This window comes from Mirounga leonina, unplaced genomic scaffold, assembly GCF_011800145.1.
Source record: "Mirounga leonina isolate KUSES-001 unplaced genomic scaffold, KU_Mleo_1.0 Mir_129, whole genome shotgun sequence".
In the NCBI taxonomy this organism is placed as follows: Eukaryota; Metazoa; Chordata; class Mammalia; order Carnivora; family Phocidae; genus Mirounga; species Mirounga leonina.
The window spans coordinates 63,737,692-63,761,624 of NW_023270323.1; the positions used below are offsets into that span (position 1 = coordinate 63,737,692).

The 23,933-nt window shown below is 39.2% G+C and overlaps 1 protein-coding gene across 4 annotated transcripts in view; it reads left to right on the forward strand.

The window, feature by feature from the left end:
* The window catches only part of ADGRA3 (adhesion G protein-coupled receptor A3), a 123,849-nt gene that overhangs the window by 78,468 nt on the left and 21,448 nt on the right, over positions 1–23,933 (forward strand). For all 4 annotated transcript variants that reach the window (XM_035005214.1, XM_035005217.1, XM_035005215.1 and 1 more), the window contains 4 exons: positions 12,947–13,108; positions 15,236–15,439; positions 22,654–22,867; positions 23,078–23,286. In XM_035005214.1, the coding sequence (XP_034861105.1) occupies positions 12,947–13,108; positions 15,236–15,439; positions 22,654–22,867; positions 23,078–23,286 (789 nt within the window). The remainder of the gene's footprint in view (positions 1–12,946; positions 13,109–15,235; positions 15,440–22,653; positions 22,868–23,077; positions 23,287–23,933) is intronic.

Genomic DNA, 23,933 nt, shown 5'->3' on the forward strand with positions numbered 1-23,933 from the left:
TGTCATATTACAGAATATAAAATGCCTATATATTTACCATTACCAGTGAGATTTACACTACCTTTTTATGTTTTTATGACATTAGCACTCTTTTACTTCTACTCAAAGAACACCCTTTAGTATTTCTTGTAAGGCGGATCATGGTGGTAATGAACTCACTCAGCTTTTGTTGGTTTGGGAAGGTCTTAATCCTTTCTTTGTTTCTGAAGGACAGATTTTCAGGATGTAGAATTCCTGGTTGACAGTTATTTTCTTTCAGTATTTTGAACATGTCATCTTCTCTCCTTGACAGAAATGTTTCTTTTGAGAAATCCACTGAGAGTCTTACGGGGTTTCCCTTGTATGTAACTTCCCTCTTTTCTCTTACTGCTCTTAAATTATTTGTCTTTGACTTTTTAATTATAATGTTTCTTAGCATAGCCCTTTTCAGGTTCAACCTTTTTGGGGTCTTTTGGGCCTCACCGACCTGGATGTCCATTTCTCTTCCCAGGTTTGGAAAGTTTTCAGCCATTATTGCTTTAAATATATTTTCTGTTCCTTTCTCTTTCTTTTCTCCTTTTGGAATTCTCATAATGTTAATATTTTGCTTTGTTTTGTTTTATTTTGTCTTCCTGTTGTGTCCCATAACTCCTGTAGGCTTTTTTCATTCTGTTTCCTTCCCTTTTTTGCTCCTATGATTCTGTAATTTCCAGTGTCCTATCCTCTCTAGTTGTTGATTCTTTTTTCTGCATGGTCAAGTCTACTTTTGAAACTCTGTTGAATTCTTCAGTTATTATATTTTTCAACTCCAGGATTTGTTTGTTTTTGAATGGCCACTGTTTCCTTGTCCGATTTACTGTTTTGTTCATGCACTGTTCCCCCATTTTGTGTAGTTGTCTCTGTTTTCTTGCAGCTCACTCAGCTTCCTTAACAGGATCATTCTACATTATTTGTCTAATAGGTCATGGATCCTCCATTATTTTAGAGTTAGTTATTGGAACTTTATTAGTTTCCTTTGGTGGTGTCCTAGTTACATGACTTTTCATGATCCTTGATTCCTTGCGTTGGTGTCTATGCATTTGAGTAATGGGGCTCCTCTTCTAGCCTTCACAGGTTTGTTTTTTCATCAGTCAGCTCTGTTTGGGTTTCTGGGTGTGTCTGCTGGGCATGTCCTTGGGCAGGTGGGACCTGCTGTTATCGTCTGCTTGTGGGTGAGGGAACTGTTAGAGCTCTGAGGATGGGGATGGGGGCTTTTTCCCCTGGCTGAGAACTGCGGGCTTGGTTCTCTGCCCCAGTGAGGCTGTGGGATGGGCTTTGCATTTGCCTGAATTCTCTGGTCAGGCTTACTAGATACGGTCAGGACTGGAGACCATATTCAGGAGTAGATGGGGCCATGGGTTAGCAGCACAGCCATCCTTAATGTGAGCTTTAGTCACCCAGATCTTCTATTGAATGGCTTCATTTCTTTTGTAATGTCCTGGAAAATGAAACCACTTTTTAGGAACTTTTTTGAAATTCCAATGATTATAATATGCAAGTTAGGAAAATTTAGTGACTTTGAAAATGAGTATATTTTAACAGGGCCGTGTTCTTAAAACTATGATATCCTTTAGGTGAAAACATTGACAACTACCATTTTAAGAATGAATGAGCAGAAAATAATGTTCTGAGTCAGTTTTTAGATGCAGATTAATGTGTTCTTAAACTGTAAGCTTCAAGCTACCTGAGAACTTGATAGGTAACTGTTTCTTATGTGATAGAGTCACGCAAAAATGGATTTTAGAGATAGATAAAATCTAGATTAAGTCATGAACAGACACCCAAAGAAAATTAAATGATTTCCCTGAGTTTCTATATGGCGGGGTTAGGGTGGGGCCGAACACAGAACCCAGGAGTCCTGTGTGTGTAATCCAGAGGCTTTCTGCTATATCATGCTCACTTTTTGGTAGTGTTGCCCTGTCGTGGAATTCTGGAAGAACTCCACGTACAGCTGTGGGGAAAACACTGGAGTGAACAAAGTCTCATATAGTTCTTTATGTGGGACATCTCAGATTCATTAGTAATGTTAAAAGGTAAATAAATACTATGCCTTGTTTTTCCAATTCATTTAAACCAAGGAAACTTTTTTTTTTTTTTTTGTAGACTATCTATTACTATCTTGCATTTTGGTGATAAGTTTGGGGATTTGAAACTACAGTCCCAGTACCTTAGGTGCTTTCTCTAATATGATGTAGTTACTAAAGGAAGGAAAATAGTTACATGTCTTTACGTGGGACTCAGGTCAACGGGACCACTTGATAATGAGATAGCATTTCAGTGTTTCTGTCTGAACTTCAGACCACAGTTTTCTCAAGAACAGTCTTGGTACTTGCTTGTCTCTCTGGGCCACAGCCTGCTTCCGGTAGTAAATTTTCCCAGCGGTGGGAGAAGCTGTCTGGATTCCAGCTCTGTGGTAGGACTGCACTCCATTATTCATTATAATCACAGGTTAGCTGCCACATGATTAGACGTTATGCATGGAAGTGGGATGGTTTGAGTCACTAGAATAATTGGAATATGATCTGGAATGTGGACACTAAAAAATAGTTTGCCATCATATAATGCCAATTTGTTCCCACGCTGCCCTGTTTGGATGTGAAGGAGCTTTGTGCGCTTCCCAGCTAGTGAAGAGCAGTGTGATGCCCAGAAAGTGTACATTTTACCATGTTTACCACTGTGTGGGCTGCCACTTTGGCGTGTGCTCAGGTAGAAGCATCTTGTTGAGAACTGGAGGTAGATACAGTTTCATGAGTTACTTATTAACCTTGGGCGCTTTATTCTTAAAACGGGGATGATATTTGCCCTCCTTAACATTCTTATCTCAGAAGCTAAGAAGTAGGTCCTTTAAAAAAAAAAAAAAAAATCACCAGAGTGCTTTAATTATCTAAAAAGTTAGTGTGGAGGAGGTTGCTGTCACTTTCACTGATGACATAGGAGGTAAAGTTTGAATTAACTTTGGAGACAAATGATGGCAAATTATTAAGCATAAATAGAAGAAACGGGAAAAATTTCAGGATTGCATAACTGAAGTATAAATGTAATATTATTACCTGTGGTGCAGTGACAGCCATCCTATCAGATTCTTTGGAAAGTGAAAGTGTAGGCCATTTATTAGAATAGTAAAAAGAAATCATGAGGTTTAAGGGCTTCATTTTATGTTAATTACCGTGAAATTATTCTAAGGTATCCTAAAATGTGTACGGCTTAGTTGGACAAATAATTAAATTGATTTTTTGCATGATGTCCAAAAAGTTTCTCTGCTATGAATAATTCATACACACAATATTGTGAGGCAATTGCTTTTTAACCTGTGATTGAGTTCAGGCAGCACAGACCCGTGCTCTGCAGTCTTAGGGTGGGTGCCAAAAGCTCTCCAGCTACCAGGTCTAAATGGTGTATTTAGTGGGGTCTTTTAAAAACAGCTGAAGGTTGTCTGTCAGGCACATTTAAGTGTCTGCTCTATATTTACTGTGGTGATTTCGTTTATTTTTTTATTTTTTTATTTTTTATTTTTTTTTTAAAGATTTTATTTATTTATTCATGAGAGACAGAGAGAGAGACAGAGGCAGAGGGAGAAGCAGGCTCCCCGCGGAGCGGGGAGCCCGATGCGGGACTCGATCCCAGGACCCTGGGATCATGACCTGAGCCGAAGGCAGACGCTTAACCGACTGAGCCACCCAGGCGTCCCTACTGTGGTGATTTCTATTAGGATAACAATATATATGCATTTCAGAAGACGAGAATGGATCTGAAGATCAGATTGGGCTATGCATCGTAGTGCTCTCGTTGTAAATCTCTGAGCATTTGGCACATTTTTATGTACAAATGTAAAGTTGTTCACGTACTTAAAACATAATCACTTCCGTATGAACGATTATGTTTTGTTTTGTTTTTCAGTAGCGCTAGTGTTTTTTTTTCTTGATTGTGTCAGACTTCTCTGTATTCTTAAGTTGGTCCGAGATCCCGGGCCTGGCTTCGTTATCCTTTCTAGAACATTGTTTCTAAAACTTGAGTGTGTATCCGAATCCCCTGGGAGATTTGTTAAATGGATTGGTGGGCCTGCATCCTGAGTTTCTGATTCAGTGTGTCTGCAGGGAGGTCTGAGGATTGCATTTAGACTGAGATACGGGGTGGCATGACTTTGCACCAGCTTTGAGAAACTGTAGTAACTTCTCTTTCTAACCCTGTCCTGCTTATTAGAAAAAGTATTCTTTGGGCTTAACTTTCTAAAAACTTTTCAGAAACTTTTTTTTTTTTTTAAAGATTTTATTTATTTGAAAGAGAGCAAGAGAGGGAGAGAAAGCACAGAAGGAGTGGGAGAAGCAGACTCCCCACTCAGCAGGGAGCCTGGTGCAGGACTTGATCCCAGCACCCCGAGATCATGGTCTGAGCTGAAGGTAGATGCGTAACTGAGTGAACCACGCAGGTGCCCCAGAAACTTTTTATTGGAAAATTCCAAAAGGGTAGGAGAAATTCCAAAGGATAATGATATTAATTATCATTAATGTCTACGTCTTACCTTTCACCAGACTTGAAATCTTGTTTCATCTGTCCACTTACTTCCTTTGTCCCCATTCCATCCACTCTCTCTCTCTTTTTTTTCTTTCTCTTTTTCTTGCTTCCTTTCTTTTTTGTTTTCCTTTTTCAGTGCAGGAACATTTAATACCAAATTCTGTATGTCCTATTTCATTCATAATTTTTCTGAAATATCAGGAACTTTAAAATAGAACCATGATACTGTTAATTATGTCATTCAAATGAGCTCTGAGTCCTTAATACCATCAAATATTTAGTCCTTGTTCAATTTTCCTTGATTATGGTTTTTAAAAATGTGCATCTTGATTCACATAATTTTGCAGTTGGTTATATGGGATTTTCTAGATAGATGTCACCAGTGAATAACAGTTTATCTGTTCCTATTTAAATTGTATTTTTTAAAATTTTAAAAATTTTTCTTTTTTTAATTTTTTTTAAAATTTTTCTTTTTTCTGGTTATACGTTAGTGAGAACCTCTAGAACAATGCTGTAATGTTGATGATACGAAGTCTTAATGGGAATAGTCAAATGTATCCTTATTAAGTGTGATATTTGTTTGCTTCTGTCAAATGCCTAGGGGCGATACCAAGGTAAGGGGTTCGCTTTGAAATCAGTTCTCACCTTGAGGTTTTTCAGACCTCAGAAATAATGTGATGTCTGACCTTAATCCTGTGTGAAGATCAGCTGTGTTTACAAATTGTCTGGGAAGAGATTTTTCACCTCTCACCTTGTGAAACTGTCTTGACCTTGGCACATTTGCTTGCTGGTTCGCCCTGACCCTGGAGGTGTCCCCTTTTTATTTTCAGCTTAGTGCAGTGATCTCCTCATGGGCCTGCCTCAGTGGGATCCGGGCCCTGCCTGGAAGGCAGATCACAGGTCGTAGCCATCAGAATTCAGCCTCAGGGCTCCTTAGATTCCTGTTGCTGTTTTGCTCTTGGCCTCTGGAATAGTCTTTATGTTCTGACTGGTCAGTGGTGCAGGTTTTCCTCTCACTTGTTTTTGCTCAGCATTTTTCACGTGTTAGCGGGAGAATCATCCTGAGTACCTAGTTCTCCATCCTCCCAGAAAGGGAGATGCACATGTGTCTTTCATCAGAAAACACAAACTGTGCTTTCCCTCGGGAGAATTAGAGGACTCTAAGAGTTCAGCTCTTCCATTCACTATGAAGGTCTGGCTGAGGGTGCAGGGGGCCGCCCCCCAAGTTCCACCTCATATGTCCTGAGAATTTGTCATGGAAGTGGCTTTGTTGACCTGGAAGAGATGTTTGTCCATCCTTCCTTCCCTTCTTCCTTCCCTTCCCTTCCCTCCCTTCCTCCCTCCCTCCCTCCCTTCCCTTCCCTTCCCTTCCCTTCCCTTCCCTTCCCTTCCCTTCCCTTCCCTTTCTTCCTTCCTTCCCTCTTTCCTTCCTGGTTTATTTATTTATTTGAGACAGAGAGCACGAGCAGGAGGGGCAGAGGGAGAGCGAGAGAGAATCTCAAGCAGACTCCCTGCTGAGTGCAGAGCCCGACATGGGGCTTGATCCCAGGACCCTGAGATCATAACCTGAGCTGAAACCAAGAGTCAGTCTCTTAACCGACTAAGTGACCCAGACTCCCCGAAATATTCTTCTTTCTCTTGATAATTACGGTATTGTCTTCATCACTTTGACTAGAAACACACCATCTTCCCCGGGTCCTAGAAGCTCTGCACTGATGCATATTTTTACCTGTGTCTCTTTTTTATTGTAAGTCTGTATTTCCCACTCTTTATTTGTTTTCTTAATTAAAAAGAATAATCCTTTTTATTTTGCTAAGCTACTTTAAATCCTTTTTGTGAGGAAATGGGCCATAAATGTGGCATTTACTCCACACAGCTTTATTCTCAATCTCTCCCCCCGCCCCACCTGTTTCCCTGGATCCCCCATGGTCCTCATCGTCCTGTTCCTCATTACCTTCTTTGCTCCTAGACCACAATAAAATCAGATCTTTAATCTTTGCCACAGGCCCTGGTGATTATCACAGTGAGACTCTCACTGAATATTGACTGCTTAACTAAGCGAGCCGAGAAGCCTGTGGTGGGATCCTGAGGCACTCAGGACACTGAACCTAGTAAAGAGGGACATAAATACACTTTTAAAACTTGGCTTCACAGTGGGCCAAGTCCTTCATTAAAAGTAAGCAGGCAGTAACATACTTAGAGATAGGTATGATCTCAGTATTATATGTCATTTGTATCTAGGAAAAAATCATGAGGATTGCCTGAACTTAATAATAATACCAGCGGCTGCTATTAGTATTATTATTATTATTTATTACTATTTTTATCTAGTCGAGTTTGGACTGCACGTCATTCCTGTACAACCCATCACCACCTTACCCGTCCCCAAGCAACTGCCCAGTTCCACACATGAGTCTGTAATTCTTGCTTTTCTGGTTATTAGATTTAAGGGGGTGAGGGGAGTGGGTACCCCCTGCTGCTTTGCTGGAAAATGCAAACTGGGGAGGGGCCTAGATCCCTTGGTTTTTCTCAAAAATGACATGAATTTCTTCAGGAGGATATTTGTCTTCAGTTTTGTTTTCTTTATTTACTGTGGAATGAAACCTTCCGAGAAATTCTCTTAGGGTTCTTGGTCTCATTTTACAAATGAGCAAACAAACTGAGGCTTGGAGAGTCTCAATAACTGACTCAGACATTTAGCTGGCAAGTGACAGAGTTGAAGACTTAACCCAGGAGTATTTAAGGCACAGAAATATTCTGTCTTCAGGGTTATACTCTACTTCTCCATTAAAATTAAATTCAAGTTTAGTTTATGTATTGTGTGTTTCATATGCTAGCATATCAGAAATTCATGAAATTTACAGATGATGTGGATCTCGTTTTGATCAGAGTTCCAAACATATCTATTGAGAGCATGAAATATTCTTACAACAAATGACACTTAATACTTTCTTTGTTACTCATGTGGCATTTTCATTTCTTTACCCTTTTATCTTTGATAAAAGTGCATTCTCACGTGTTTTTATTTGAGCCTCAACCATTTAGTGTGACAGGTGGAAGAGCAGGTGCATGATTCCTCCTGACCCTTTTGTGGCTGGAGTGGCCTTCGGGAAATGAGGTCAAGGAGAAACACAATGCTTTTTAACGCTCCTTGCAGTTGCCAAACTATCTTTGTGTGTCCGATCGTAGGAATACTTTTTTAATCCAATGTAATTTTTCATGTGCTGTTATCCTTTTTGTGTCCTTTTTTGCCCCTGTGACAGATTCAGAACTGCTTCCGTAACCAAGCTATGGAAGTATACAGCATTTTGTGATTACCTGCTCTAGGGAATATCTTGGCAACAAATCCTTTTCATAAGTTCTTAGCCATTTGGAATGAAATAATGAGAAAGATAGCTTGTTCTGTGTGAAAGCAATCACTCTTGGCTAGCTATGTACCCTCTTAGAGTACAAAGGGTACCCTCTTTTCTTTACAATTATTAACACACATTAAAGTGCATTACTAGCATTACCTAGTGGGCCATAGCCGTGGCTCTTTGATCAGGTAATAATTATAGTTTTTCAGTAGAAATGATATATCTGTCAGGTCTCATGTTGGATCTTTATAAAGTCCACACGTTTAAAACTAAAAAAAGCATGAGACAAGTGGAGTTGTAATTGTTAATTTATAAATTTATAAATTACTAATTTATAAATACCTTATATATTTATTTCTCTAGTACTTTAGAATCTGGATATTCTTATATATTATCTTTTAGGTGTTTGCAGCCAGTGGAAATTTCTTTGGCAGCCATAGAGTATATTTTAAACCCCATCATCTCTTTTACCTATTTATTTTTGCATAAAAATTTGAACTAGCCTTTCATGACTTCTTTTCCCCCTTCTGCTTGCTTGTTTGTCTCCTGTGTATATGTGGCCAGTAATTGAAGAAGCTCATGCAGTCAGAGTATCACGTTGTTTCACAAGGCTCCTGGGAGCAAGAAATTTTTCTTAGGTTCTCCCACAGCAAATACACATGGGTGATAGAAATCATTGGTGTGACAACCCATTTCTTTCCACAGTAGAGATGTTTTTTACTCCTGCGCAATTGTCCACCCAGTGTAGGTATGACCTATGTAACAGAATTTAAGCAGTACGGTACATCAGCCCCAGATAAGTGTTAAATCATTTTAAAATCTATATCCCTCCCCACATGCAAAATACTCCCTAAAACTCCAGTATTTTCATCCTGTTACTGCTTCCAGGTCAGGCTTGAGCCCCAGGATCCCATTATCAAAATCAGGTCCAGGTGTGTATTTGGCTCTTTGAATGAGGTTCCTTGCGTCGAGTACTTCTCAGTCTAAAGACCTATGAACTAAGGAGACAAGTTATGTGCCTTGCACACACCAAACACTGTTGTGAGACAGAGAATCTCCCTCTCTAAAGAGGGGAAGTAGGAGTCACACATTAGTACCTGGTCCATTGAGATTCTGAAGTTTAGCTGAGAAATCACCAGTCCCTTGAGTAAGCCTCAAATTAATTCTCCACAGCTCTTGGCTCCACCCTTGGGCTGTTTTTTTCTTTTAAATTCTGAGTGAGCTTTCTTCTGTACAAGTGGCCCATGGTTTTAACTGAAGAGTGTCAGCCTGTTCCTTGGCAAGAGTTGGTTCAGGGTTCAGAATCCTCTTTACATTTTGTGCTATCCCTGTCCATTATACTTCAATCTAGTAAAATTGCTTTAAAAAATTTTTTTTTGAACTAACAATAGGTAATAATAGAGAGACCCTTAGCCAGGTTATTCCAGCTAACTCTGAATTCCTGTTAAGAGTTGGCAGGTATTATTCCAGTCGCTGGATAAATGGCTGATGGACATACTCAGCAATTGGCCGTATTGGGAACCACTGCCTTTATAACTCTAGAAATAAGGGCTTCTTCTTCTTTTTTTTTTTTTTAAGATTTTATTTATTTATTTGACAGAGAGAGACACAGCGAGAGAGGGAACACAAGCAGGGGGAGTGGGAGAGGGAGAAGCAGGCTTCCTGCTGAGCATGGAACCTGATGCAGGGCTTGATCCCAGGACCCTGGGATCATGACCTGAGCCAAAGGCAGACGCTTAACCGGCTGAGCCACCCAGGCACCCCACAGGCTTCTGTTAGAATGAAATTCACCCCCATACCTGTTTGTTAGGAATATGTAGAATATATACTAGGATGCCAATAGTCCATGAGTTGTATAAAATGGATAGGCTCTGGATTGCATTGAAGTTGATTATAGGCCTTTCTAGTTCTCAGTTGATCTTGTTAATGTGTTGGGTTTGGGGTAAATGCCCTTTGAGAATGTCTGGGTCTATTAAAATAGGGTGTTTGGATTAAATTCTATTACTCTTCATCATATATCAGTCTGGTAGGTTTGTTCACTGCAGTTACCGCAACCTAGTCACTTATAAAAATGTGTTTACTTGCTTGTTTTGTATTTTCCTCAAAGATTGTAAGCCCCCAGATAGATCTTGTATGTTTCTCTTACTGTTGTATCTCCATCGCTCTGGACAGTGTCTGGCTTACCTTGGTCCTCAATAAATAGTGAGTAAACGGAACTGTCTAGCTATTGGCTTGTACACCAAGAGTTTTACTACTGAATAAGGGTATAAATATAAGTGAGACATTGTGTTGTCTCTGCCCTCGAGATGTTTACATTGGAAATAAAATAAGGAAAGAATCGTGATATACTATGTTAGGGGCATTGAGAAGTCTATGAAGTATTTTTAATTGAATGAGGTGGCAGCACTTTAGAGAGTAGAGAAAGGCAGTTTTGCTGGACGCATTGATCCTTTTTATATATGAACTCAGACTTTAAAAAGGCACCCCTCTTTGTAAATTCAATTTTTTAATTTTTTATTGAGGTGTAATTGATATATTAGTTTTAGGTGTACAACATAATGAGTCAACGTTTGTGTGTATTGTGAAATGATCACCAAAGTAAGTCTAGTTAACATCCATCACCGTAGAGTTAGAAAATATTTTTTCTTGTCATGAGAAAGATCTCTCTTAGCAACTTGCAAATATACAATAGTGTTATTAACTATAGTCACCGTGCTGTACGTTACATCCCCATGACTTATTTATGACTGGAAATTTGTACCTTTTGATACCCTTTACCTGTTTTGCCCAATCCCCACTCTCATCTCTGGCAACCACCAGTCTGTTCTCTTGGTGGTTTTTTGTTTTGTTTTGTTTTGTTTTTTTGTTGTTTTTTCAAGATTCCACATGTAAGTGAGATCCTACGGTAATTGTGTTTCTCTGACTTATTTCACTTAGCATAATACCTCAAGTTAAGTTCCAGCCATGTTGTCGCAAATGGCAGGATGTCCTTTTTTTATGACTATGTAATATTCCAGTGTGTGGCAGCGGGGGGGGCGTGCATACACATCACATCTTTTTTATCCATTCATCCATTGATAGACACTTAGGTTGTTTCTATGTCTTGGCTATTATAAATAATGCTGGTATGAACATGAGGTGTGTATATCTGTTCAAATTAGTGTTTTCATTTTCTTTGGATAAATACTTGGAAGTGGAATTGCTGGATCATATGGTAGTTCTGTCTTTAATCCTTTGAGAAACCTCAATACTGTTTTCCATAAGTAAGTGGCTGGACCAGTTTACATTCCCACCAGCAGTGCCCAGGGCTCCCCTGTCTCCACATCCTCATCCCCTCTTCTTACTCTTATCTTCTCCATAGCCATTTTCAGAGGTGTGAGGTGACATCTCACTGTGGTTTTGATTAGCATTTCTCTGATGCTTAGTGACGTTGGACACCTTTTCATGTACCTTTTGGTCATCTGTATGTCTTCTTTAGAAAAATGTCTATTCAGATGCTCCACCTGACTTTTAATCAGATTGGTTCTTCTGCTGTTGAGTTATATGAGTTCTTACATATTTTTGGATGTAAATGCACCACTCCTCTTAACACTCCTTCTAGAGCTATCTTCAAAGAAAGGCCTGTGCTGGAATTGAAATGTTAAAAAAAAAAAAAAAAAAGGCAATAACATAATGAATACCGCTAACCAGGCGTGGTTTCAGGAACCTAGTATTTATTACAGGAACTTAATCTTCACAACATTCAGAAAAGACAGGATTGTTGTTATCCCCCTTTTACAAATAAAGGAAGGTACAGGAGGGTAAGTGTCCAGCCAGCCAGTGTGGTCAGGATTTGAAGTCGTGTTCTTCGCCCCTGTACTCACTTAGTTCCTTATCCCATTGTGTTCCAGCGTTGTGATCTGGTGGATTTCTGATCTCCTTTGTGAAGTGAACCGTGGGTGGGATGGACCAAACATTTTCCAGTCCCCCCTCAGCCTCATAATTACACATCTTGGGAAGAGTATTGGATGCAGAACAGGGTTGAAAAATTCATCTGGGATCTTCTGGGATGATCAAAAGACATCTGCCAAAACGGCCTTAGCTCTCTCGCTTGGCTTTAGGGCTTACCACCTTTGCTACTTGTTTCTTGATTAGAGGACCCAGCAGCTTGTAAATCCTCTGATCCTGCCTCTGGAATGCTTTTGTAGTTCTTTCTGCCATAGATCTCCGTCTCATGAACATTCTGCTTGATACCAAACACCCTCGTCACCAGTATGTCTCATTAGCCTGGACTGTTCATTGCATCTCTTTGACGTGGGACATATAAGTCAGGATCAACAGGAGTTATTGACACTTTGCTGTGATTGCCTGACAGATGCTTACATCTGTGAGTGAGGAACTGAACTTAATAGAAGGAATTCAGTAAATGAAACAAAACAAGTGGTGGAAAAGTGAGCACCTCTTAGGATCCATTTGTTTCGTGGCACTGGATCTTAAAGCATTCATCAGGCTGGGAGGAACAGAAGAAGTTCATTCGAGGTAGTGGAAACCGTATGTGCTAACATCCATCCAGTGGTCCAGCCCATGTGGGGAACTCAGTAGCTGGACACACTTAGGTTTTTGGACGTGACAGGATACTAATGAGGTGGTCATGTCTATTTCTTAATAATAATACTGAATTAACACTTACACAGAAAGAGGTGTTTATAAATGTTTTCCCAGACAAAGAGTTGAGATCTCTTTATTCTGGGAACCATGTGATGTCTTTCCATTCTCCTTGATTAATTTAATGCCTTTTTTTTCCCCCCTTGTCAAATGGAGTACCACCTGGCATCCTTCCCCAATGAGTTGGTTGTTGTTTAAGTATACTGTTTTGAGCTAAGTATCACCAAATGGTCATAACCGAACATGCTGTGCCTATCTGGAAACGTTTCAGTGAGAAAAAATAAAAGTGCCCATTGGGTTTTAACGTGAACATTGAGACTGATGGCTAATCTTGGTGTCTCATTGTGATTTTGATTATGTAAAACATCCTGCATTGGTTTTAAAAGTCTTTCTTTTTTCCCCTGCATACCTGCTAGCTAGGTGATGTGATGGTCGACATCGCAAGTAACATCATGTTGGCTGATGAGCGTGTCCTTGGGTTGGCACAGAGGGAAGCGAAGGCCTGCAGTAGAATTGTTCAGTGTCTGCAGCGCATCGCTACGTACCGATTAGCAAACGGAGCTCATGTTTATTCAACAGTAAGTGTAACACTGTCCTTGAATTCTAAGAAAAAAATTCATTGAAAGCCAACTTGAACTTAAAAAAGATAGGTTCCCCCCCCCCCCATGATAGGGTGGGTATTTTCCGTTACTGCCGATTATTATAGAATTTCCTGTTGTCTAACAGTTTAAAAGCTCATTTTGCTTTTGAGTAGTCTGTTTTCTTGGTAACTGTAAAATACTTTCTTAATTTGCTGTTTAAATGGTTCTCACCATTTAATCTAAAACCAAATAAGCACACGGTAGGTTTGCTGTACTGTCTGTCATCGACCCACCATCCAGTCCCGGTTTGAGAGAGTTGTCTGATTGCTTGCCCAGGTTCCAATTTCAAAAGAGAACTGGGAGGCCCTCCAACCCATGTGAACTCTTGGCATTTCCAGTTGATGTCACTCTTGGAATGATGAGTTTTTATATTTAATAATCACCCTTAAGTTAAATAGTATTAAATTTTATTTGTGCTAAATTGAACTGGTGTCCTGCTGACTTTTTCTAAAAGTGTGGTAAAATATGATAAGTAAAGTCTCATTCCCTTATGACTCACACTCTGGAATCTTGACCATGGTTTTCATTTCCTAACTATTTCAGTAGGTTCATAGAATATTCTAGAAATCCTCCTGTGATTTTATACAATTAAAGATTACTGTTTTCCCAAAGATCAATGGGATCTTTTTGATGATACTGTGTTTTATTGTTCCTTTTGTTCAGTGAAGTTTAGGATTGCCTCCTTGAATAATAAATGGAATGGAGGTCTACCTTGGCTGCTATCCTGACAACGTAGTTCAGGGTAATTTCTTTCTCAGATACATGAACTTACTTGAAACCAGCTTGCCATTTTTATGGCTACATTTTATCCTGTCTGGTCATCTAGATCCATTTTAAATCCCATGCTTTAGCCTTACTACTTGGCTCCAAGGGCTTCTTCCTTCCTCTGCACCTCGTTGGTTCTTCAGAGAACCCTAGGATATAATAAAGGTGCATTGTAGGTGTCTACACTCCACGTCAAAGTGTTAAAAAGGTTCCAGGAAATTATGCATCTACTTGTAATGTGAGACAGCTTCCAAAGCACCTCAAAACTGCAGTTTTCTTTCTTTTGATGGAGGTTTCACATGTTTGTCATAATAGTATGTATCTTTGCTCAGTAAAAGAATGGAATTTCATTTGTTAACAAATATAATTGAACTTAGTAAGATTTTTCACCATGTGTCATCCATGTGACAGAAGCTAATGCAAAGATTTGTCAGTCTTGAGTATTTGGGGAAACCAACAGTTCTTTTCTACCATGCATATGGTGCGTGGCAGATTCTATGTGGTCTTTTATATTTTTTTAATTTGTATCTTATTTTCCTGATAGATTTTATATACCTCACACAGAAATTTTACGCTTAAAAAAAATTGAAAAAGAGGACATTGTCTATATATGGTCCTTAGAATGGTGCCTTGCCAATACAGTGGGCATCACTCGGTCATCCGTAAAGAAAGGACGGAGATGCTGTCTACCTGCAAAGAGTTAACTTCATTTCCCCATAATAGAAAAGAGTGAATATGGCATGAAGTATTGGAATGAGGAGACCTCTATTTTTTTTTTAAATTTTACTTTTTAAATTTTTATTTTAAAGTAATCTCTGTACTCAACGTGGGGCTCGAACTCATGACCCCAAGATCAAGAGTTGCATGCTCTTCCAACTGGGCCAGCCCAGAGCAAGGCAACTGTTAAGAGTGTTATTTCTCAGACCCTAATACTCCTCTTGTATTATCATTAAGAGAGTCCACTGATTTCTCTAGCTCATTTTTTTTATAAGACACTTTCATTTTTAGCTTATAGTTTCCTCAAAGTGCTCTTTAAATGATTTTTAATTGACTTCTCACTTATCTCTGATCTTCCATACTTTATGACTTGTTTCCTCACTTGGTATCTGTCTAGTTTAGGATATCCTTTGGTTTCCAGCATCTTTTTTTATGTGCCAGTTACCTGCACAATGTCTTTGTTAAGTAAGAAGTGGAGCTTTTGCCTCCAGCTTATGTACAGTGATTTGTGTTTGAGAACTCTTCGAAAGTGTTTTTCCCTCATGCTGTAAACCTTTCATAACTCCTGTTTGACTTTTGAAGTATTCACCCAATATTGCTCTGGAAGCTTATGTCATCAAGGCGGTGGGCTTCACTGGGATGACGTGCACCGTGTTCCAGAAGGTAGCAGCCGCTGACCGGACAGGCCTTTCTGAGTATGGGAGGCGGGACCTGGACGGAAACCTGGATAAGCAGCTGAGCTTTAAGTGCAATGTTTCAAATACGTTTTCAAGTCTGGCACTAAAGGTATGTTGTATTCCATAAGCATTTAAGACTCTTTACTGTTAGTACTGTCAGATTAGAAAACTCAAAATGGTTTGCTTTGCAAAATAACCTAATTTTTAGAAGCTATTTGGGGGTGGGGTAGGGTGGGTATTGGTATTGTTTTGGCTGTTCTTTGAAAAGAAATTCAGACCGGGAAGGGACATGTTATGATTTTCATGGGCCTAGACACTTTTGCCCTTTGGACCCCATTCTCCACACAAAAATATCAAAATTATATTTTATGACTCCAAGTGGTAAAAAGATGAATATATTAATACATTTTAGAACATTTTCTTTGACCTGAAAGTTCATTTTTACGCTCCTAATTTTAAAGACATGAAAACATTTCCATAGACCTCCTCCAAATATTGCGTGCCCTTGGCTCTGTGTCCACTGGACCTAATGGAAAAGCCAGCCTTGAGATCGGGCATTTAATCAGGCAAGCTGTAGATCAAGATTTTTGGCAAAGAAGTGCAAACATGTGATCTGTCTTCAGAAAATGTGTGTTTTATTGCAATGAAAAGCATTTTTATTGAGTTTCAACATTTGGGGTATAGATGTGTTTCATTAAAACTACATCGAAGCACATAGTGGAGGTACGATTCCAACACCCTAATGGGACCACGTTTTCTCATTTAGCTTTGTGTGGCCATGTGTAACTGTGTTCTCTATGGATTTTAATTACACAGTATGTTCTTTGGTTCTGGCTTGTCCCTGAATTATATCACAAACAGCATTGCATTCACTTTAAAGGCTGCATGGTAATTGATCAAATGGGTGTTAGGTGTCCTGGTACTTTGTGGGCACTTAGTAAATATTGAATGAATGAATGAATGAATGGATGGATGGATGGATGGATGGATGGATGGATTTGGGCACTCAGTAGATATTGAAAGAATGAATGAAAGAAAATTAACATTATTTTGTTCACCTTGACGCCAGTGACCTCCATAAGGAGAGCCGGTTTGCCAAATTTAGAAGTAATCCAACTTCCCCCACTGCCCAAGACAATCTCAGCTAGGTCAGAATGTCTAATGATAATATATTTACTTGATATAATATACTCAGAGGAAAATTGGCAAGATTTATTTGTGACTCTTCCCTCTGGGAGGGTACTTAATGTACCCAGCCACACTCCTGCTGACCTGCTGTTTTCCTTACTGTGTTGTTCATCAGTAAAAACACACCATAAAAGGCAGAGACACAGAATCGCACACCAGCCCAAGAGAGAGAAGCATGTGTCTTTGAGGAGCACTTAAAATTGATGAACCCTTCTATCTTAGATGATCATAGTTGGTAGAAAGGGATTACAAATGATGAAACCCTACATTTAATCAATTTCACAAGCTACCCCTCTGGGTAAGGAGAGTTTCTACCTGCCAGAGTAGAAAGCTTTAAATGAACACACTCAGATTTGTCAATTTCACACGATTTTATCCTCTTAAGATCATCTATGGCCAGAAACCAAGGACACATTACACTATTATTCATGCTTCATTGATGACATGATATATCCTTTGTGACATAAAATTAGTTAAAAATTATAACATCAAAAGAGCAAAATGCTTTAGCACTTTAATAGAAAACTTACTTTATATTTTTAACTTTATTACTAGGGCAGTTTTTACTCTTCTTGCATGTCTTTTTTTTTTTTTAATGCCTTGAATATACTAAGATAAAGCGAACACCTCCTAATTGATATTACCCTTGAATGGGAGAATATGCTATCATACGAAGTTAAACCTCTAAAAAGGCAGTTTCTCTGTTAGCAATAGGAACCTTACTTGAATTGCTCCCTATGTATTTCTTCAATCTCTGTCCTGTCTTTGCTACCATCACAGTCTGGTTTGGACTTCTGTATTACCCAAACCATTGTGACTTCCCATGTAGTCTTTGGGTCCCTAGGCTCTTCCTTAAAAATCCATCCTTCTTGTATAGATTGGTCTACCTAGGCCTGCCTGACGTTCGACCAGCATGTCCCAATGTAACCAGGACAGTCAGTAAGATAGTAAAATACTTCCAAACCCTGTAGCAAATTCAGCTGCTGTGCCAGTTCCCGAGGGCTCCCTGAGCCCTGCTGGTCCTCTGGGGAGCATCACCCAGTCCGTCCACCCTTTAGCAACTGAAGGGCGGGTACCTACAGAACAGAGGGCCTCCAGGAGCCTTCCGGTTTGCGGAACCGTGCAGGTTGTCTGTGTGCACATCATTTCAGGTGGTTACTATTGTTAGCATTATCCCTGGATCTACCTGGCGTGGAAATTGACCTTGCCCATCCCCTCATGGACACTCCTTGTCTATCTGGAGGCTGGCCATCGGATAGCTTCCTCCTTTGGCATTTATCTGCACTCCTGCCACATGGCTCTTCCTCCCTCCTGTCTTCGGTCCGGTAACAACAGACCTCCCTTGGCTCCTCTCCCAACCACTGGCCATTCCTAGGCCAGTCTCATGCTAATTCTCCTACTAGACTTCCCAGCTCCTACCCTTACCCTTCCCGGGCAATTTGGCTGTGTGCAGAACTGTCACCTTCAAGAAACCTTGACCAAATACCATCCTGTCGGTCCTCTCCCACTCTCATCTCCTTTATTTCTCTTCCGTACTTTGCCTGTAATGCTCAGCTCCTGTATCATTGCGCGTGATGTACAGGAGCCAGATGGGTTTCGTGACTCCTATACCGGACCGAGGACTGCTTGAGGGCAGAGCGAGGGCTTGAGTCAGCAGTGAGTTCCAGTGCCTGGCCTCAGTCGGTCGGCCAGGGGGAGACTGAGGTAGCTGTCGTCTGACTCTTACAGCACCGAATCTCTGCTCTTGTCTTCACCGAATGCTTCCTTCCCCCCTTGGCACCATAACAGACCATGTTACCATCACCAGACAGAACCTGTTTGTGATAAATGACTAAGAGCTTTTAGAACTTGCTGGTGTTTTGAGTTCAATGGAGAGCTGCAATGTAGCCTAAAAGAACTGGTTCTTTAAAGTTTTCTTGAGTGGAATTTAGAAATCAGTGTTTCTCTCTGCATCCCCTATTTCCCTCGTCCTCGACACCTAGGGTTTTAGCCCAGCTGAAGTTCTTTAACTTTCCAGACCAGTCGTATATGTCTTCATGCCCCCTCCCTCCTTTCTGCCCCTTCTCCTGCCCTCAGTCCCATACCCCTGCCCAGTAAGAGCCTTGCTCCTCTAAGACTCCATTCAAATAGTACCCTCCTTCTCTTCCTGAGAATTCATCACTGCCTGTTAGTTTCCTAGTGCTTTGTTCGTTCTTCTATAGAATAATTAGAAGCTGGTATCATGGCAGGTTGAGTTATACTGAGAAGCCATGGGATATGGGGACAAAGAATGTGGTCTCTGTAGCCAGACATCCTGGATTCACATTCTTCTCCCCCACTTAACAGCTGTGCAAACTTGTGCAAGTACCTGAACCTCTCTGAATGTCAGTTCCTCATTTGTTACATGGGCATCATGAAATAGTACCTACCTCAATGGGTTATTGAGAGGATTATGTGAGGCAAATGTGTGGACATTCACAATAGTGTCCAGCACAGAACAAGCACTTAATAAATGTTCTTGTCATTGTTTTATTGTTGTTGCCTCTCCCTTGTTAGAATATGAATATTTGAGGCAGGGACCATGGCTTACTCATCGAATATCTCCAGAGTGCCTAGCACAGAGCAATGAAACATCCAGTAAATACTGTTGGATAAAATTTAGCAGCCGAAGCTTAATTAGCAAGGAAAGTTAGTTAAAAACTTGATTCTGAAGGCAAACAAAATCCCTGTTAATCTTTAGCAGTGAGATAATAAAAAAGTGGTATGCATTTAATAACTAATTATACACAAGAAAATTAGCACATATCATATCTGTTTAAAAGCAAGAGTGTAGATTGTTAAGACAACATAAGTAAATTAGTATTTTTATTATTTGTTTTAGTATTTTATTGTTTTAAGGCAGGTGCCTCTTTGACTCATTCCAGTTTTAGTGTTAGAATTCTATAGAAGTGAGCAAAATTAGGATTTCAGGAAATTTTAATGTATTAACTACACAGTATCAGAAGTTCTGATTGTTTCATAAGGAAAGGTGTTAAAATCTAGTGGAAGCATTTGAATTAATATCCCTTATGATGTGTATTTTCTTCCCAGTTTAATGTCACTGTAAGTAGGGAAATATACATGAATTTTGCAAATAAAATAATAAGAGCTCTGTGATAACATCCATTTCATGTATGTTCATACTTTGTCAATTTTTAGTATTGAAATTAATACTAGAAGTGAACTGTGGAAGTCAAAATATGATGAGGTTCTAGATGATTGTTGGTAAGTCCATTACTTGAAGGCATTTTCTTCCCCCCCCCCCCCGCCAGCCTCCAGATAACCACATGCCACACTGAGGCAGTAATAGTCATAAAAATACCACCCACAATTATGTAGCCTCTTGTGCTTGTCATGGTCATGATCCCCTGTGATCCTCACAGCCATTCGTTAGAAAGATCATCATTCGATGCCCATGACAGATGAGACCCAGAGAGTGTAAACAAAACTGTGCCGTGTTAAGGGGCCACAAAGTGGTAAGGCTGGGACCCACATCCTGGTTTCTTGTTTCAGATCTTATGTTCCTTTCCCCAGGGGTGGCAAACATTAGACTCCAAAAACATGTATTTCCCAAAGGGTTTTAAGAGCGCTTTTTCTGACTTATTAGCTGTAATTGCCTTGTGTTTCCATTGCTGTGATCCATACATTTTAAAATGAATAGATGGTTTAAATGAAATGACAGACTGGTTCCTTGCCTTTAGGCCAAGTGGCAAAAGGTAAAATCATGACAGATGTAACAAATGGGTGTTCCTCGGTGATTTGGTTCATGAAATTTACAACTTTTCCATAATTAACAATCACTTCTTTTAAAGAAATGAAATATACAAATATATTCTTACTATAAAAATCCAAACATTATTCATTATTGATGCAGTTTTTCCAGCACTCCTAGCCATCCTCTGTCCATTCCAGAGCCCCTGTAATTATTATTGAGCCATATTCCATTATTGGACTTTAAAGGGTATTTTAGAAGCCAAAGTATGTAGCTTTCATCTCTCGGTGATCTGTTCATACTCTTCTGACTTTTTATAATTTGCTGTTGTTTGGATGGTTTTACAAGTTTAAACTTTGGTAGAAAACATTTTCTGACTTCCAGAAATCAAAGATGTCATTTCCTTTTTCAGCTCTTTTAAAAAGTGTCAGTATGTCTTCTTTTTAAAATTAATTTGATAACCCGTAGGTAATGCTTTCCTAGAGAGTTGTGCTTTGCTTTTGAGTCATTTTGTGTTCACAATAGTTATTTTATTGAATCGTATAGTTCTTAAATTTTAATAGATGTCCAGTTTGTAACGCTTTGTCAGGATTTTGACCTTTTAACTAGTCAATCTGTTGATGTTTTTCCTTTTTTGCTACCTCATTTCACACTTCAGATAAATTTATATACAGAATAGAAATTTAATAGATGAATTTATAACAGACTTTGTGTCTCCATCAGGTTATTATGTTTGTAAGTGAGAATAGTAGAAACCTTTTTGTGCATGTTTCTTAGGCAAAATATTTCTACCAATTATCTTCTTGGCATCTTCAATTTAAAAGAAGTATTCACACTTCCAATATTCAGACTTTCAGAATACTTTATTCAGCAGATATTTGTGTGTGTCCAGTGTGTTCCAGCATTGTTCTAAGCACAGCTGTTAAGAACTCATTTTAAAGTTAATCACTTGCTTAAATAGAACCTTTTAAAAATATAATCATGCCACACAGACTTTCATTAGTTTTACAAACAATGGGTTACTTTTATCAAATACAAATACCAGGAACTATTATTAACATAGGGGGTCCAGAAAAATAAGTGAGATGATCTGCACTCAAAAATCCTGCTACTGTAGTTAAAGGGGCAGACAGTGAGTTGCATTGTGATATTGCACGTATTAGTTACGATGGAGATGGGTGCGGAATACCACGAGAGGCCAGAAGAGGGAGCAGCTAACTGGAAAAGCAGTATACCGAGGAGTCATGTAATTAATCCCCCCAAAAAGCCCCATGTTAAGGATGTCTTTCTCCTGGTTGTCAGCCACTCTTATTCTGATCCGTCTTTGACATTGCCTGCAAAATTATCTTGCTAGAAATCAGATCTGCCCAGTTCAAGAGTTTGCCAGACAAAAGAACAGCAGAGCATTTCAGCAAGGGGTCCTGGCATGTGCAGCACTCCCAAGTGGCATAAAAAATGTAGGGAATCTCAAGGATTGATATATTCAGGGTGACCAGGTTACAGGTGGTGGAATAGGGAATGTTAGAAGAGGAATTTGAAATGTAGGTTTTAGCCAAATCATATGATGTACTTAGGATTGGGGGGGCAGTATTTGCTAAACATTGGAGAACTGGGGTGCTCTTTAAACTAATTTAAGATCAAATATGTTTCTTAGGAGGAAATTCTGTGGATTGGAGGGAGATTGATGTCAAGAGAAAAACTTTGTGATGAATTCTTCAAACAGGGAATTTTTTTAAGTGGTTAATTATTTGCCTCCTTGGTATACAGATTTGTTTTTTATTGAATGCTAAATAATTTATAGTTTAACAATCCCTAATAAAGAAGTATGTAAAACATTCAGTGATCAGCTGCTCTGTTTGTTACTATGTTTCTCTAACCTGATTTCTAACATGTTTCTTAGTCTCAGGGGCACTTCTGCTAAGATTAGAGTTTGCTTGAATCTAAGTTTCTATTAAGTATGTAGAATTTCTTTTAGTTGACAGTTTGAATCCATCCTGAATCACCTTAGAGTTCCATAAGTCCAAATTAATTAAACTCACATTTGTGGTGGGTTGCATTGGTGCTTATATCTATAATTGATCGTTGTAAAATTGATAGAAAGAGTGATCACTGAGATTCTTGATCTGTTTAATGCTATCGACGTCAGCAGTATTTGTTACCATTGGAAAATTCACTTTATTGTCTGAAATAATTCCTTGTTTACGACTTTAACTCTTTGAAATAGAGTTTGCATTTCTCTTTATTTTATGCTTCTTCTGTGCTTTGGTGTGGTGTTTGGATATTTCGTGTAACTGATAAATTGTTCTAACTATTAAACATTCATAGCCGTTCGAACTGTTCTTTCTGGTTTCTGCACACTAATATGGCAACCTTTCTTTGATTTTTTTTTTTTTATGTATATTCAGAATACTATCATCGAGGCTTCTATTCAGCTTCCTCCTTCCCTTTTCTCACCAAAGCAAAAAAGGGAAGTCAGACCCACTGATGACTCTCTCTATAAGCTTCAACTCATCGCATTCCGCAACGGAAAGCTTTTCCCAGCCACCGGGAATTCAACAAATTTGGCTGACGATGGAAAACGGCGTACGGTGGTTACCCCTGTGATTCTCACCAAAATAGGTTTGTTACGTGGCTTATGTTCTCCTGTCGTGACTAGACAGTGGGACTTTATGATATCCCATACCTAAAAAATGCTTATTTTTGTTCCTTCTCGCTTTAATGAGTCCCTAGTGAAAAACAATACCACAGAGTACCCATTCGTGTGGAAGTCGACATTTCATTGTTTCTGAAGTTTGTTTCAGAAATATTTTCATTTCCCATTTTCTCCAGATGGTGTGAATGTGGATACCCACCACATCCCTGTTAATGTGACACTGCGTCGAATCGCGCACGGAGCAGATGCCGTGGCTGCCCAGTGGGATTTCGATTTGCTGAATGGACAAGGAGGCTGGAAGTCAGATGGGTGCCATATACTCTACTCGGATGAAAATATCACCACCATTCAGTGCTATTCCCTTAGTAACTATGCAGTTTTAATGGTATGGCAATTGTTAACTTTATGCATAAACACTAAATTTCCTCATTTTTTCCCTATGCGTAGTTAAGCTCCAGTGAAGATTTTTTTTTTTTTTTTTAACTTTTAACATAAACTGTTACCTTGTATTAGGAGGTAATATTTGGGGTAATTCTGAATTTAAAAGGAAATTAAGTGACGACCGAGTGCGATGTATGGGATTGAACTTGGTTATAGGGATTTTCAGGAAACTTTATAAGTGAATCAGTTCCACTAAACTTTGATCTTCTGAAATTTGGATACATTTTGGGTCCATACAGTCCAACTATTAAACAGGAAAGAGTGACTCATTTGCCCAAAGATACACAGTGAACAGTGAGAGATTTTCCTTCTTTGCCGTCTACCACTTTTTCCCACTATACAGCATAAGTTTTAGACTCTTGAATTTAGAGTAACCGTGGCAATTTTCATTTAGTCATGGTAAGTGACAGTATTGACCCAGGTCGTGTCTTTTCACTGTTAATGCTAATCACGCTAATGTTGTTTTCTGTTATTTACCACTATTCATATGTTAGTCTGTGTTAGCCAGTTTCTTTAGTCTCAGGGAAACTAAAATGTATAGATATATATAAATGTGTATATGAATGTATCGGAACAGTTCTGTTATTAACG